The sequence below is a fragment of the Salvelinus namaycush genome, chromosome 25, assembly GCF_016432855.1.
Source record: "Salvelinus namaycush isolate Seneca chromosome 25, SaNama_1.0, whole genome shotgun sequence".
NCBI lineage: Eukaryota > Metazoa > Chordata > Actinopteri > Salmoniformes > Salmonidae > Salvelinus > Salvelinus namaycush.
The window spans coordinates 36,058,536-36,073,690 of record NC_052331.1 but is presented as its reverse complement, the minus strand read 5'-3'; the positions used below and the strand labels follow the sequence as shown (position 1 = coordinate 36,073,690).

The following is a 15,155-nucleotide window of genomic DNA, read 5'->3' as shown; positions in this document are numbered from 1 at the left end:
GATGAATTCTCACAAACAGAACGAAGCGACAGCAGTAAAATGCTGAGTAGTTAAGAAACGTAATAGCGTATGAAAAAAAAAAAACGGAAACAATACTGATCAGAGAAGCACGAGATAAAAAAAAGCCAACCGGCTTTATTTTTATGCTAACGTTAGACCGTGAAGTGAAATGAATACAAGATCGATATCAAATTATTGATTTTAAAAAGAGAACTATAAACAAACAAGATATGAATCTTATGAACAAAAACGTCAATAAAGCTGAATAAATGACATAAAAAATAAAAGAACTACGCTCGTCGACTCTGTGAACACTGATATCATGAAAACAAATTACAGGTGGGAATGTTTTAACAGAAAAGGTAAATGTAGGTTCAGGTATAACTTACCTCTCCAACGCTGCGCTGATAAATGTGTTGCGAAACATCAAGCCTCCTCCTTTTATAGCCTACCTTTGGTCTCTACTCAGGATGTAGCCCAAGACTACAGAGGTGTGTTATAGTAGAATCATGTACATGTACTGTATGCTATCAGTTCATGCCAACTCCTCAACGACTTATTAAATCAAATTGTATTTGTCACATGTGCCCGAATACAACAGGTATAGACTTTACCGTGAAATAATTACTTACAAGCCCTTAAACCTACAACGCAGTTCAAGAAATAGAGTTAAGAAAATATTTTATAAAAAAAGTACAAAATTCTAATCAAATCAAAAAGTAACACAAGAAAATGTACATAACAATAACGGGGCTATATACAGGGGGTACCGGTACAGAGTCAATGTGGAGGCTATATACAGGGGGTACCGGTACAGAGTCAATGTGGTGGCTATATACAGGGGGGTACCGGTACAGAGTCAATGTGGAGGCTATATACAGAGGATACCGGTACAGAGTCAATGTGGAGGCTATATACAGGGGGTACCGGTACCGAGTCAATGTGGAGGCTATATACAGGGGGTACCGGTACAGAGTCAATGTGGAGGCTATATACAGAGGATACCGGTACAGAGTCAATGTGGAGGCTATATACAGGGTGTACCGGTACAGAGTCAATGTGGAGGCTATATACAGGGGGTACCGGTACAGAGTCAATGTGGAGGCTATATACAGGGGGTACCGGTACAGAGTCAATGTGGAGGCTATATACAGAGGATACCGGTACAGAGTCAATGTGGAGGCTATATACAGGGGGGTACCGGTACAGCGTCAATGTGGAGGCTATATACAGGGGGTACCGGTACAGAGTCAATGTGGAGGCTATATACAGGGGGTACCGGTACAGAGTCAATGTGGAGGCTATATACAGGGGGTACCGGTACAGAGTCAATGTGGAGGCTATATACAGGGTGTACCGGTACAGAGTCAATGTGGAGGCTATATACAGGGGGTACCGGTACAGAGTCAATGTGGAGGCTATATACAGGGGGTACCGGTACAGAGTCAATGTGGAGGCTATATACAGGGGGTACCGGTACAGAGTCAATGTGGAGGCTATATACAGGGGGTACTGGTACAGAGTCAATGTGGAGGCTATATACAGGGGGTACTGGTACAGAGTCAATGTGGAGGCTATATACAGGTGGTACCGGTACAGAGTCAATGTGGAGGCTATATACAGGGGGTACCGGTACAGAGTCAATGTGGAGGCTATATACAGGGGGTACCGGTACAGAGTCAATGTGGAGGCTATATACAGGGGGTACCGGGTACAGAGTCAATGTGGAGACTATATACAGGGTGTACTGGTACAGAGTCAATGTGGAGGCTATATACAGGGGGTACCGGTACAGAGTCAATGTGGAGGCTATATACAGGGGGTACCGGTACAGAGTCAATGTGGAGGCTATATACAGGGGGTACCGGTACAGAGTCAATGTGGAGGCTATATACAGGGGGTACCGGTACAGAGTCAATGTGGAGGCTATATACAGGGGGTACCGGTACAGAGTCAATGTGGAGGCTATATACAGGGGGTACCGGTACAGAGTCAATGTGGAGGCTATATACAGGGGGTACCGGTACAGAGTCAATGTGGAGGCTATATACAGGGTACCGGTACAGAGTCAATGTGGAGGCTATATACAGGGGGTACCGGTACAGAGTCAATGTGGAGGCTATATACAGGGGGTACCGGTACAGAGTCAATGTGGAGGCTATATACAGGGGGTACCGGTACAGAGTCAATGTGGAGGCTATATACAGGGGGTACCGGTACAGAGTCAATGTGGAGGCTATATACAGGGGGTACCGGTACCGAGTCAATGTGCGGAGGTACAGCTAAGTCAAGGTCATTTGTAAAGTGCTACTTTTTGAGGATCTGGGGATCCATGCAAAATCTTTTCAGCCTCCTGAGAAGGAAAAGCTGTTGTCGTGTCCTCGTTCAAAACTGTGTTGGTGGACCATGATAGATCCTTAGTGATGTGGACACCGAGGAACTTGAAGCTCTCAACCTGCTCCACAACAGCCCCCTGTACCATCTGTTCGTTTGTCTTGCTGACATTGAGGCCAGGTCTCTGACCTGCACTATAGGCTATAGGCTGTCTCGTCGTTGTCGGTGATCTGGCCTACCACTGTTGTGTCGTCAGCAATCTTAATGATGGTGTTGGAGTCGTGTTTGGCCACGCAGCCATGGGTGAACAGGGAGTACAGGAGGGGACTAAGTACACACCCCTGAGGGGCCCCCGTGTTGAGGATCAGCATGGCGGATGTGTTGTTACCTACCCTTACCACCTGGGGGAAGCCTGTCAGGAAGTCCAGGATCCAGTTGCAGAGGGAGGTGTTTAGTCCCAGGGTCCTTAGCTAAGTGATGAGCTTAGATAGGTTAGGGAGTACGGAGGGCGTTAGGGAGTAGGGAGAGGTTATGGAGTAGGGAGGGGTTGGGGAGTAGGGAGTAGGGAGGGGTTAGGGAGTACGGAGGGCGTTAGGGAGTAGGGAGAGGTTATGGAGTAGGGAGGGGTTGGGGAGTAGGGAGTAGGGAGGGGTTAGGGAGTAGGGAGGGGTTAGGGAGTAGGGAGGGGTTAGGGAGTAGGGAGGGGTTAGGAGTGAGGAGGGGTTATGGAGTAGGGAGAGGTTAGAGAGTAGGGAGAGGTTAGGGGTTAGGGAGTAGGGAGAGGTTATGGAGTAGGGAGGGGTTAGGGAGTAGGGAGGGGTTAGGGAGTAGAGAGGGGTTAGGGAGTAGGGAGAGGTTAGGGAGTAGGGAGGGGTTAGGGAGTAGGGAGGGGTTAGGGGTTAGGGAGTAGGAAGAGGTTAGGGAGTAGGGAGGGGTTAGGGAGTAGGGAGGGGTTAGGGAGTAGGGAGGGGTTAGGGGTTAGGGAGTAGGGAGGGGTTAGGGAGTAGGGAGGGGTTAGGGAGTAGGGAGAGGTTAGGGGTTAGGGAGTAGGGAGGGGTTAGGGAGTAGGGAGGGGTTAGGGAGTAGGGAGGGATTAGGGAGTAGGGAGGGGTTAGGGAGTAGGGAAGGGTTAGGGAGTAGGGAGGGGTTATGGAGTAGGGAGGGAATAGGGGTTAGGGAGTAGGGAGGGGTTATGGAGTAGGGAGAGGTTAGGGGTTAGGGAGTAGGGAGGGGTTAGGAAGTAGGGAGGGGCTTTGGGAGTAGGGAGGGGTTAGAGAGTAGGGAGGGGTTAGAGAGTAGGGAGGGGTTAGGGAGTAGGGAGGGGTTAGGGAGTAGGGAGGGGTTAGGGAGTAGGGAGGGGTTATGGAGTAGGGAGTAGGGAGGGGTTAGGGAGAGGTTAGGGGTTAGGGGTTAGGGAGAGGTTAGGGGTTAGGGAGTAGGGAGGGGTTAGGGAGTAGGAGGGGTTAGGGAGTAGGGAGGGGTTAGGGAGTAGGGAGAGGTTAGGGGTTAGGGAGTAGGGAGGGGTTAGGGAGTAGGGAGGGGTTAGGGAGTAGGGAGGGGTTAGGGAGTAGGGAGAGGTTAGGGAGTAGGGAGGGGTTAGGGAGTAGGGAGGGGTTAGGGAGTAGGGAGAGGTTATGGAGTAGGGAGTAGGGAGGGGTTAGGGGTTAGGGAGTAGGGAGGGGTTAGGGAGTAGGGAGGGGTTGGGAGTAGGGAGGGGTTAGGGAGTAGGGAGGGGTTATGGAGTAGGGATGGGTTATGGAGTAGGGAGGGGTTAGGGAGTAGGGAGGGGTTAGAGAGTAGGGAGGGGTTAGGGAGTAGGGAGGGGTTAGGGAGTAGGGAGTAGGGAGGGGTTAGGGAGTAGGGAGGGGTTGGGGAGTAGGGAGGGGTTAGGGAGTAGGGAGGGGTTAGGGAGTAGGGAGGGGTTAGGGAGTAGGGAGTAGGGAGGGGTTAGGGAGTAGGGAGGGGTTAGGGAGTAGGGAGGGGTTGGGGAGTAGGGAGGGGTTAGGGAGTAGGGAGGGGTTAGGGAGTAGGGAGGGGTTAGGGAGTAGGGAGAGGTTATGGAGTAGGGAGGGGTTAGGGAGGGGTTATGGAGTAGGGAGGGGTTAGGGAGTAGGGAGAGGTTAGGGGTTAGGGAGTAGGGAGGGGTTAGGGAGTAGGGAGAGGTTATGGAGTAGGGAGGGGTTAGGGAGTAGGGAGAGGTTAGGGGTTAGGGAGTAGGGAGGGGTTAGGGAGTAGGGAGGGGCTTAGGGAGTAGGGAGGGGTTAGAGAGTAGGGAGGGGTTAGGGAGTAGGGAGGGGTTAGGGAGTAGGGAGGGGTTAGGGAATAGGGAGGGGATAGGGAGGGGTTAGGGGTTAGGGAGAGGTTAGGGGTTAGGGAGTAGGGAGGGGTTAGGGAGAGGTTAGGGGTTAGGGAGTAGGGAGGGGTTAGGGAGTAGGGAGAGGTTAGGGGTTAGGGAGTAGGGAGGGGTTGGGAGTAGGGAGGGGTTATGGAGTAGGGATGGGTTATGGAATAGGGAGGGGTTATGGGGTAGGGAGGGGTTAGGGAGTAGGGAGGGGTCCGGGAGTAGGGAGGGGTTAGAGAGTAGGGAGGGGTTAGAGAGTAGGGAGGGGTTAGGGAGTAGGGAGGGGTTAGAGAGTAAGGAGGGTTCCGGGAGTAGGGAGGGGTTATGGAGTAGGGAGGGGTTATGGAATAGGGAGGGGTCATGGAGTAGGGAGGGGTTAGAGAGTAAGGAGGGGTCCGGGAGTAGGGAGGGGTTATGGAGTAGGGAGGGGTCCGGGAGTAGGGAGGGGTTATGGAGTAGGGATGGGTTATGGAATAGGGAGGGGTTATGGAGTAGGGAGTGGTTAGAGAGTAAGGAGGGGTTAGGGGTTATGGAGTAGGGAGGAGATAGGGAGTCGTGAGGGGTTAGGGACAGTAGGGAGGGGGCCGGGAGTAGGGATCGGGTTAGAGAGTAAGGGAGGGTTTCCGGGAGATGGGAGGGGGTTCTGGAGTAGAGGAGGATGGTTATGGAATAGGGAGGGGTTATGGAGTAAGGGAGGGGTTAGAGAGTAATGAGGGGTTAGGGGTTATGGAGTAGGGAGGGGTTATGGAGTAGGGAGTAGGGAGGGGTTAGGGAGTAGGGAGGGGTTAGGGAGTAGGGAGGGGTCCGGGGTAGGGGAGGGGTTGGGGGGAGTAGGGAGGGTCCGGGAGTAGGGAGGGGTAGAGAGTAGGGACGGGTTAGGGAGTAGGGAGTAGGGAGGGGTTAGGGAGTAGGGAGGGGTTAGAGAGTAGGGAGGGGTTAGGGAGTAGGAGGGGGTAGCGGGAGTAGGGAGGTGGTTAGAGAGTGGGAGGGTTAGGGAGTAGGGTAGGGAAAGCGGGTAGGAGTAGGGAGGGGTTAGGAGTAGGGCGGGGGTTGGAGTAGGAGTAGGGCGGTGTGAGGGAGTAGGGGTAGGGGTTAGGGAGTAGGGAGAGGTTAGGGAGAGTAGGAGGGGGTTAGAGGGACGAGGGAGGGGTTAAGAGGAATGAGGGAGGGGCTTAGGGGTTAGGGAGTAATAGGGAGGGTTAGGAGAGTAGGGAGGGGTTGGATAGGGAGGGGTTAGGGAGGGGTTAGGGAGTAGGGAGGGGTTAGGGCGTAGGGAGGGGTTAGGGGTTTAGGGAGTAAGTAGGGGTAGGGAGTAGGGAGGGGGTTAGGGGTAGGGGTTAGGGAGGGGTTATGGAATAGGGAGGGGTTTATGGAGTAGGGAGGGGTTAGAGAGTAAGGAGGGTTCCGGGAGTAGGGAGGGGTTATGGAGTAGGGATGGGTTAATGGAAATGGGAGGGGTTATGGAGTAGGGAGGGTTAGAGAGTAAGGAGGGGTTAGAGGGTTATGGAGTAGGGAGGCGTTATGGGAGGAGTAGGAGAGGGTAGGAAGTAGGGAGGGGTAGGAGTAGGGAGGGTAGGGTGAGTAGGGAGGGTTGGGGAGTAGGAGGGGTCCGGGAGTAGGAGGGGTAGAGAGTAGGAGGGGTTAAGGAGTAGGGAGTAGGGAGGGTTAGGAGTAGGGAGGGGTTAGAGAGTAGGGAGGGGTTAGGAGTAGGGAGGTGGTCCGGAGTAGTAGGGAGGGGTTAGAGAGTAGGAGGGGTTAGGAGTAGGGATAGGGAGGGGTAGGGAGTAGGGAGTAGGGAGGGGTAGGGAGTAGGAGGGGTTAGGAGTAGGGAGGGGTTAGGGAGTAGGGAGGGTTAGAGAGTAGGGAGGGGTTAGGGGATAGGGAGTAGGGAGGGGTTAGGAGTAGGGAGGGGTTAGGGAGTAGGGAGTAGGGAGGGGTTAGGGAGTAGGAGGTAGGGAGGGGTTAGGAGTAGGGAGGGGTTGGGGAGTAGGAGGGTTAGAGAGTAGGGAGGGGTTGGGACGTGAGGGTTAGAGAAGTAGGGAGGGGTTAGGGAGTAGGGCGGGGTTAGAGAGTAGGAGGGGTTAGGGAGTAGGGAGTAGGGAGGGGTAGGGAGTAGGGAGGGGTTGGAGTATAGGGAGTAGGGAGGGGTTAGGGAGTAGGAGTAGGGAGGGGTTAGGGTAGGGGGGGTTAGGGGTAGTGGAGTAGGGAGGGGTAGGGAGTAGGGGTAGGAGGGTTAGGAGTAGGGAGGGGTTAGGGAGTAGGAGGGGTTAGGGAGTAGGGAGGGGTTAGGGAGTAGGGGGGTTAGGGAGTAGGTAGGAGTTAGGGAGGGGTTAGGGAGTAGGGAGGGTTAGGGAGTGGGAGGGGTTGAGGGAGTAGGGAGGGGTTAGAGAGTAGGGAGGGTTAGGGAGAGTAGGGAGGGAGGGGTTAGGGTAGGGAGGAGGAGTAGGAAGGGGATATGGAGGGTATGTAGGTTAGGGGTAGGGAGGGGTTAGGGAGTAGGGAGGGGTTAGGGAGTAGGGAGGGGTTAGGGAGTAGGGAGGGGTTAGGGAGGGGTTAGGGAGTAGGGAGAGGTTAGGGAGGGGTTATGGAGTAGGGAGGGGTTAGGGAGTAGGGAGGGGTTATGGAGTAGGGAGGGGTTATGGAGTAGGGAGGGTTAGGGAGTAGGGAGAGGTAGGGGTTAGGGAGTAGGAGGGGTTAGGGAGTAGGGAGAGGTTATGGAGTAGGGAGGGGTAGGGAGTAGGGAGAAGGGTTAGGGGTTAGGGAGTAGGGAGGGGTTAGGGAGTAGGGAGGGGCTTAGGAGTAGGGAGGGTTGAGAGTAGGGAGGGGTTAGGGAAGTAGGGGGGTTAGGGAGTAGGGAGGGGTTAGGGAATAGGGAGGGGATAGGGAGGGGTTGGGTTAGGGAGAGGTTAGGTTAGGGAGTAGGGAGGGGTTAGGGAGAGGTTAGGGGTTGGGAGTAGGAGGGGTTAGGGAGTAGGGAGAGGTTAGGGTTAGGGAGTAGGGAGGGGTTGGGAGTAGGGAGGGTTAGGAGTAGGGATGGGTTATGAATAGGGAGGGGTTATGGGGTAGGGAGGGGTTAGGGAGTAAGAGGGGTCCGGGAGTAGGAGGGGTTAAGAGTAGGGAGGGGTTAGAGAGTAGGGAGGGGTTAGGGAGTAGGGAGGGGTTAGAGAGTAAGGAGGGTTCCGGGAGTAGGGAGGGGTTATGGAGTAGGGAGGGGTTATGGAATAGGGAGGGGTCATGGAGTAGGGAGGGGTTAGAGAGTAAGGAGGGGTCGGGAGTAGGGAGGGGTTATGGAGTAGGGAGGGGTCCGGGAGTAGGGAGGGGTTATGGAGTAGGGATGGGTTATGGATAGGAGGGGTTATGGGAGTAGGAGTGGTTAGAGAGTAAGGAGGGGTAGGGGTTATGGAGTAGGGAGGAGATAGGAGTAGGGAGGGGTTAGGGGAGGGAGGGGTCCGGGAGTAGGGAGGGGTTAGAGAGTAAGGAGGGTTCCGGGAGTAGGGAGGGGTTATGGAGTAGGGATGGGTTATGGAATAGGGAGGGGTTATGGAGTAGGGAGGGGTTAGAGAGTAATGAGGGGTTAGGGGTTATGGAGTAGGGAGGGGTTATGGAGTAGGGAGTAGGGAGGGTTAGGAGTAGGGAGGGGTTAGGGAGTAGGGAGGGGTCCGGGAGTAGGGAGGGGTTGGGGAGTAGGGAGGGGTCCGGGAGTAGGGAGGGGTTAGAGAGTAGGGAGGGGTTAGGGAGTAGGGAGTAGGGAGGGGTTAGGGAGTAGGGAGGGGTTAGAGAGAGAGGGAGGGGTTAGGGAGTAGGAGGGGTCGGGAGTAGGAGGGGTTAGAGAGTAGGAGGGTAGGGGAAGTAGGAGTAGGGAGGGGTTAGGGAGTAGGGAGGGGTTAGGGAGTAGGGAGGGGTTAGAGAGTAGGGATGGGTTTAGGGATAGGAGTGGGATGGGGTTAGGGAGTAGGGAGGGGTTAGGGAGTAGGGAGGGGTTAGGGAGTAGGGAGGGGTTAGGGAGTAGGGAGGGTTAGGGAATAGGGAGGGGCTTAGGGGTTAGGGAGTAGGGAGGGGTTAGGGAGTAGGGAGGGGTTAGGGAGGGGTTAGGGAGGGGTTAGGGAGTAGGGAGGGGTTAGGGAGTAGGGAGGGGTTAGGGGTTAGGGAGTAAGGAGGGTAGGGAGTAGGGAGGGGTTAGGGGTAGGGGTTAGGGAGGGGTTATGGAATAGGGAGGGGTTATGGAGTAAGGAGGGGTTAGAGAGTAAGGAGGGTTCCGGGAGTAGGGAGGGGTTATGGAGTAGGGATGGGTTATGGAATAGGGAGGGGTTATGGAGTAGGGAGGGGTTAGAGAGTAAGGAGGGGTTAGGGGTTATGGAGTAGGGAGGGGTTATGGAGTAGGGAGTAGGGAGGGGTTAGGGAGTAGGGAGGGGTTAAGGGAGTGGAGGGTCCGGGAGTAGGGAAGGGGTGGGAGGGTATGGAGGGGTCCGGGAGTAGGGAGGGTTAGAGAGTAGGAGGGGTTAGGAGTAGGGAGTAGGAGGGGTTAGGAGTAGGGAGGGGTTAGAGAGTAGGAGGGGTTAGGGAGTAGGAGGGGTCCGGGAGTAGGGAGGGGTTAGGAGAGAGGAGGGGTTAGGGAGTAGGGAGTAGGGAGGGGTTAGGGAGGAGGGAGTAGGGAGGGGTTAGAGTAGGGAGGGGTTAGGAGTAGGGAGGGGTTAGGGAGTAGGGAGGGGTTAGAGAGTAGGGAGGGGTTAGGGAGTAGGGAGTAGGGAGGGGTTAGGGAGTAGGGAGGGGTAGGAGTAGGGTAGGGAGGGGTTAGGGAGTAGGGAGTAGGGATAGGGGTTAGGGAGTAGGGAGGGTTGGGGAGGTAGGGAGGGGGTTAGAGAGTAGGGAGGGGTTAGGAGTAGGGAGGGGTTAGAGAGTGGGAGGGTAGGGAGTAGGGGAGGGGTAGAGAGATAGGGAGGGGTTAGGGAGTAGGGAGTAGGGAGGGTTTAGGGAGAGGGGTTAGGAGTAGGGATAGGGAGGGTAGGGTAGGGAGTAGGAGGGGTTAGGGAGTGGGGGGTGGGTAGAGAGTAGGGAGGGGTGGGGTAGGAGTAGGGAGTAGGGAGGGGTTAGGGAGTAGGGAGGGGTTAGGGAAGTAGCGGGTTAGGGAGGAGGGAGGGGTTAGGGAGTAGGGAGGGGTGTAGGGAGGGGTTAGGGAGTAGGGAGGGGTTAGGGAGTAGGAGGGGTAGGGAGTAGGGAAGGGTTAGAGGAGTAGGGAGGGGTTGGGGAGTAGGAGGGCGTTAGAGAGTAGGGAGGGGTTAGGGAGTAGGGGGGTTAGAGAGTAGGAGGGGTTAGGGAGTAGGGGGGGTTAGGGTAGAGTAGGGAGGGGTTAGGGAGTAGGAGGGGTTAGGGAGTAGGGAGGGTAGTGGAGGGGGTTAGGGAGTAGGGAGGGGTTAGGGAGTTAGGAGTAGGAGAGGGAGGGGTTAGAGAGTAGGGAGGGGTAGGAGTAGGGAGGGGTTAGGGAGTAGGGAGGGGTTAGGGAGTAGGGAGGGGTTAGGGGAATAGGGAGGGGGCTTAGGGGTTAGGAGTAGGGAGGGTTAGGGAGGAGGGAGGGGTTAGGGAGGGTTAGGGGAGGGGTTAGGGAGTAGGGAGGGTTAGGGAGTAGGGGAGGGGTTAGGGTTAGGGAGTAAGGAGGGGTTAGGGAGTAGGGAGGGTAGAGAGTAGGGAGGGGTAGGGGTTAGGGAGGGGCTTAGGGTAGGAGGGGAGTAGGGAGGGGCTTTAGGGAGTAGGGAGGGGTTAGGGGATGGAGTAGGGAGGGGTTAGGAGGAGGAGGTAGCGGGAGGGGTTAGGGGTTAGGGGTTAGGGAGGGGTTAGGGATTAGGGAGGGGTTAGGAGTAGGGAGGGTTAGAGAGTAGGGGGGGTTGGGAGTAGGGAGTAGGAGGGGTTATGGATAGGGAGGGGTTAGAGAGTAGGGAGGGGTTGGGGAGGTAGTGATAGGGAGGTTAGGGAGTAGGGAGGGTCCGGGAGTAGGGAGGGGTTAAGAGAGTAGGGAGGGTTAGGGAGTAGGGGTTAGTGGAGTAGGAAGGGTTAGGAGTAGGAGGGGTTAGAGAGTAGGGAGGGGTTAGGGAGTGGGAGGTTAGAGAGTAGGGGGGTTAGGGAGTAGGGAGTAGGGAGGGGTAGGTGAGTAGGAGGGGTTAGGGAGTAGGGAGTAGGGGAGGGGTTAGGGAGTAGGGATGTAGGGAGGGGTTAGGGAGTAGGGAGGGTTAGGGGTAGAGAGTAGGGAGGGGTTAGGGAGTAGGAGTAGGGAGGGGTTAGGAGGTAGGGGAGGGGTTAGGGAGTAGGGAGGGGTTAGGAGTAGGGTAGGGAGTGAGGAGTAGGGAGGTTAGGGAGTAGGGAGGGGTTAGGGAGGGGTTAGGGAGTAGGGAGGGGTAGGGAGTAGGGAGGGGTTGGGGAGTAGGGAGGGTTAGAGAGTAGTGGAGGGGTTAGGGAAGTAGGGAGGGTTAGAGAGGTAGGGAGGGGTTGGGGAGTAGGAGTAGGGAGGGGTTATGGAGGTAGGGAGGGGGTTAGAGAGTAGGGAAGGGTTGGGGAGTAGGGAGTAGGGATGGGTTAGGGAGTAGGGAGGGGTCCGGGAGTAGGGAGGGAGTTAGAGAGTTAGGGAGGGGTTAGGGAGTAGGGAGTAGGGAGGGGTTAGGGAGTTAGGGAGTAGGGAGGGGTTAGGGTAGGGAGGGCGTTAGAGAGTAGGGAGGGGTTAGGGAGTAGGGAGGGTCCGGGAGTAGGGAGGGGTTAGAGAGTAGGGAGGGGTTTAGGGAGTAGGGGAGTAGGGAGGGGTTAGGGAGTAGGGAGGGGTTAGAGAGTAGGGAGGGGTTAGGAGTAGGAGGGGTTAGGAGTAGGGGGGGTTAGGGAGTACGGAGGGGTTAGGGAGTAGGGAAGGGTTAGGGTAGGAGGAGGGGAGGGGTTATGGGAGTAGGGAGGGGTTTAGGGAGTAGGGAGGGGTTAGGGAGTTAGGGAGGGGTTAGGGAGAGTAGGGATAGAGGGTAGGGAGTAGGGAGTAGGGAGGGGTTAGGGAGTTAGGGAGGGGTTAGGGAGTAGGGAGTAGGAGGGTTAGGGAGTAGGGAGTAGGGAGGGGTTAGGGAGTAGGAGGGGTTGGGGATTAGGGAGGGGTTAGAGAGTAGGGAGGGGTTAGGGAGTAGGGAGGGGTTAGAGAGTAGGGAGGGTTAGGGATAGGGGAGGTTAGAGAGTAGGGAGGGGTTAGGGAGTAGGGAGGGGTCGGGAGTAGGGAGGGTTAGAGAGTAGGGAAAGGGGTTAGGGAGTAGGGAGTTAGGGAGGGTAGGGAGTAGGGAGGGGTTAGAGGAGTGGAGGGGTTAGGAGTAGGGAGGGGTTAGGAGTAGGGAGGGGTTAGGGAGTACGGAGGGGTTAGGAGTAGGGAAGGGTTAGGGGTTAGGGAGTAGGGAGGGGTTATGGAGTAGGGAGGGGTTAGGGAGTAAGGGAGGGGTTAGGGAGTAGGGAGGGGTTAGGGAGTAGGGAGGGGTTAGGGAGTAGAGAGGTAGGGAGGGGTTAGGGAGTAGGGAGGGGTTAGGGAGTAGGGAGTAGGGAGGGGTTAGGGAGTAGGGAGTAGGAGGGTATAGGGAGTAGGGGGGGGTTGGGAGTAGGGAGGGGTTAAGAGTAGGGAGGGGTTAGGGAGTAGGGAGGGGTTAAGAGAGTAGGAGGGGTTAGGGAGTAGGGAGGGGTTTAGAGAGTAGGAGGTTAGGGATTAGGAGTAGGGAGGTGTTAGGGAGTAGAGGAGGGGTTAGGGATAGGGAGGGGTTAGGGAGTAAGGGAGGGGTTAAGGAGGGTTAGGGAGTAGGGAGGGGTTAGGGAGAGGGAGGGGTTGGGCGAGTAGGGAGGGGTTAGAGAGTAGGGAGGGTTTAGGGAGAGGGAGGGGTTAGAGAGTAGGGAGGGGTTAGAGGAGTAGGGAGGGGTTGGGGGTGGAGAGTAGGGAGGGGTTATGGAGTAGGGAGGGGTTAGAGCAGTAGGGAGGGGTTGGGGAGTAGGGAGTAGGGAGGTGTTTAGGAGTAGGGAGGGGTGGGAAGGGAGGGGTTAGAGAGTAGGAGGGGTAGGGAGTAGGGGAGTAGGAGGGGTTAGGAGTAGGGAGTAGGGAGGGGTTAGGGAGTAGGGAGGGGTTAGAGAGTAGGGGGGTTAGGGAGTAGGGAGGGGTCGGGAGTAGGGAGGGTTAGAGAGTAGGGAGGGGATTAGGGAGTAGGGAGTAGGGAGGGGTTAGGGAGTAGGGAGGGGTTAGAGATAGGAGGAGGTTAGGAGAGGGAGGGGTAGGGAGTAGGGATGGGTTAGGAGTACGGAGGGGTTAGGGAGTAGGGAAGGGTTAGGGGTTAGGGAGTGGAGGGGTTATGGAGTAGGGAGGGGTTAGGGAGTAGGAGGGTAGGGAGTAGGGAGGGGTTAGGGAGTAGGGAGGGGTTCGGGAGTAGGGAGTAGGGGGAGGGGTAGGGAGTAGGGAGGGGTTAGGAAGTGAGTAGGAGTAGGGAGGGGTTAGGGAGTAGGGAGTAGGGAAGGGTTAGGGGAGTAGGGAGGGGTTGAGGAGTAGGAGGGGTTAGAGAGAGGGAGGGGTTAGGGAGTAGGGGAGGGTTAGGAGATAGGGAGGGGTTAGGGAGTAGGAGGGGTGGGAGTAGGGAGGGGTAGGGAGTAGGAGGGGGCGGAGTAGGAGGTAGGAGTAGGGGGGTAGGAGTAGGAGTAGGAGGGTTAGGAGTAGGGAGGGGTTAGAGAGTAGGGAGGGGTTAGGGAGAGGGAGGGGTTAGGGAGTAGGGAGGGGTTAGGGAGTAGGGAGGGGTTAGGGAGTACGAGGGGTATTGGGATGTAGGGAAGGGTTAGGGGTTAGGGAGTAGGAGGGGTATGGAGTAGGAGGGGTTAGGAGTAGAGGAGGGGTTGGGAGTAGGGAGGGGTTAGGGAGTAGGGAGGGGTTAGGGAGTAGGGAGAGTTAGGGAGGGTTAGGGAGTAGGGAGGGGTTAGGGAGTAGGGAGTAGGAGGGGTTGGAGTAGGGGAGGGGTGGGGTTAGGGGGAGTAGGGAGGGTTGGGGAGTAGGGAGGGTTAGAGGAGTACGGGAGGGGTTAGAGGCGTAGGGAGGGGGTTAGAGAGTAGGGAGGGTGTAGGGAGTAGGGAGGGGTTGTTAGAGAGTAGGGAGGGGTAGGGAGTAGGGAGGGTCCGGGAGAGGTAGGGAGTGGTTAGAGAGTAGGGAAGGGTTAGGGAGTAGGGAGTAGGGAGGGGTTAGGGAGTAGGGAGGGTAGAGAGTAGGGAGGGGTTAGGGAGTAGGGAGGGGTTAGGGAGTAGGGTAGGGGTTAGGGAGTACGGAGGGTTAGAGTAGGGAAAGGGTTAGGGGTTAGGGAGTTAGTAGGGAGGGGTTATGGAGTAGGGAGGGGTTAGGGAGTAGAGGAGGGGTTAGGGAGTAGGGAGGGGTTAGGGAGTAGGGAGGGGTTAGGGAGTAGGAGTAGGGAGGGGTAGGGGTAGTAGGGAGGGTTAGGGAGTAGGGATAGGGAGGTTAAGGAGTAGGGAGTAGGGTAGGGGTTAGGGAGTAGGGAGGGGTTAGGTGGGGAGTAGGGAGGGGTTAGAGTAGGGAGGGGTTAGGGAGAGGAGGGGTTAGAGAGTAGGAGGGGTTAGGAGTAGGGAGGTAGAGAGTAGGGAGGGTTAGGGCATGGGTGTCAAACTCTGGCCCCGGGCCAAATTTGGCCGCGGGGGTAATTATATTTGCCCGCGAGACAATACCAAATTACTAACTAGAGCTGGCCCGCCGGTATTATACAGCGCCTCACCGCAATACTACGAATCCCATAATTGCTCTGCTGTTGTTTTCGCGCCGCCAAATCAGGACATGGACCAGAAGAAACGCCCTCTCCTCTGTGACCAGTATCACAGACATTTGTACGCTGCAGTGAGGGCTTTAAACTAAACTGTGCCGTGGGAGAATCGATGCTGCAAGGAAACCCCTTGCCTATTTCCCTGCTGCCTCTCCCAAACCATAAAGCGCAGATCTCTACCGCCGTGTTCCCATGCGCACAGTTGCTGAAAAACGCAGTGTTCTCGCCGCTAGTTAGCCGGCGATTTGCCGAATTCGATGTCCATAAATGTAGGTTTTGAACTGCTTAGTAATCCCTTCGCAGTTGAGGTGGAAAATGCACCAACACATCAAAATGGAGCTGATTGAAATCCAGTGCAACGACACGCAAAGTCAAAGTTATGATGCTGTGGCGCCGCACAGTTCCACGGTTCATCCCTGACACAATGCCTCAGCTCCGACAACAAGCTGCTCAGATGATTCTCCTGTTCGGCAGCCACTTATCTATGCGAGCAAACTTTTATCTCGAAAGATGACCAAAAACAACTCACAGAGACGTCTGACTGATGAACACCTTCGCTCGATACTGAGGATTTCTTCAGCTCAGAGCTGAGCCCAGAAATTGATGAACTAGCATCCAGAAGAGATGCAGGTATCGGCTTGGGAAATAAGATTAGATAAGGTGAAATAAATTAATGACTTCCC

General features: G+C 55.9%; 1 protein-coding gene across 1 annotated transcript in view; it reads right to left on the bottom strand.

The window, feature by feature from the left end:
• Positions 1–5,195: 5,195 nt before the first annotated feature.
• The window catches only part of LOC120019921 (ubiquitin carboxyl-terminal hydrolase 33-like), a 41,035-nt gene continuing 31,075 nt past the window's right edge, over positions 5,196–15,155 (bottom strand). Inside the window, exon 10 of the mRNA XM_038963332.1 lies at positions 5,196–5,318. Within this exon, the coding sequence (XP_038819260.1) occupies positions 5,196–5,318 (123 nt within the window). The remainder of the gene's footprint in view (positions 5,319–15,155) is intronic.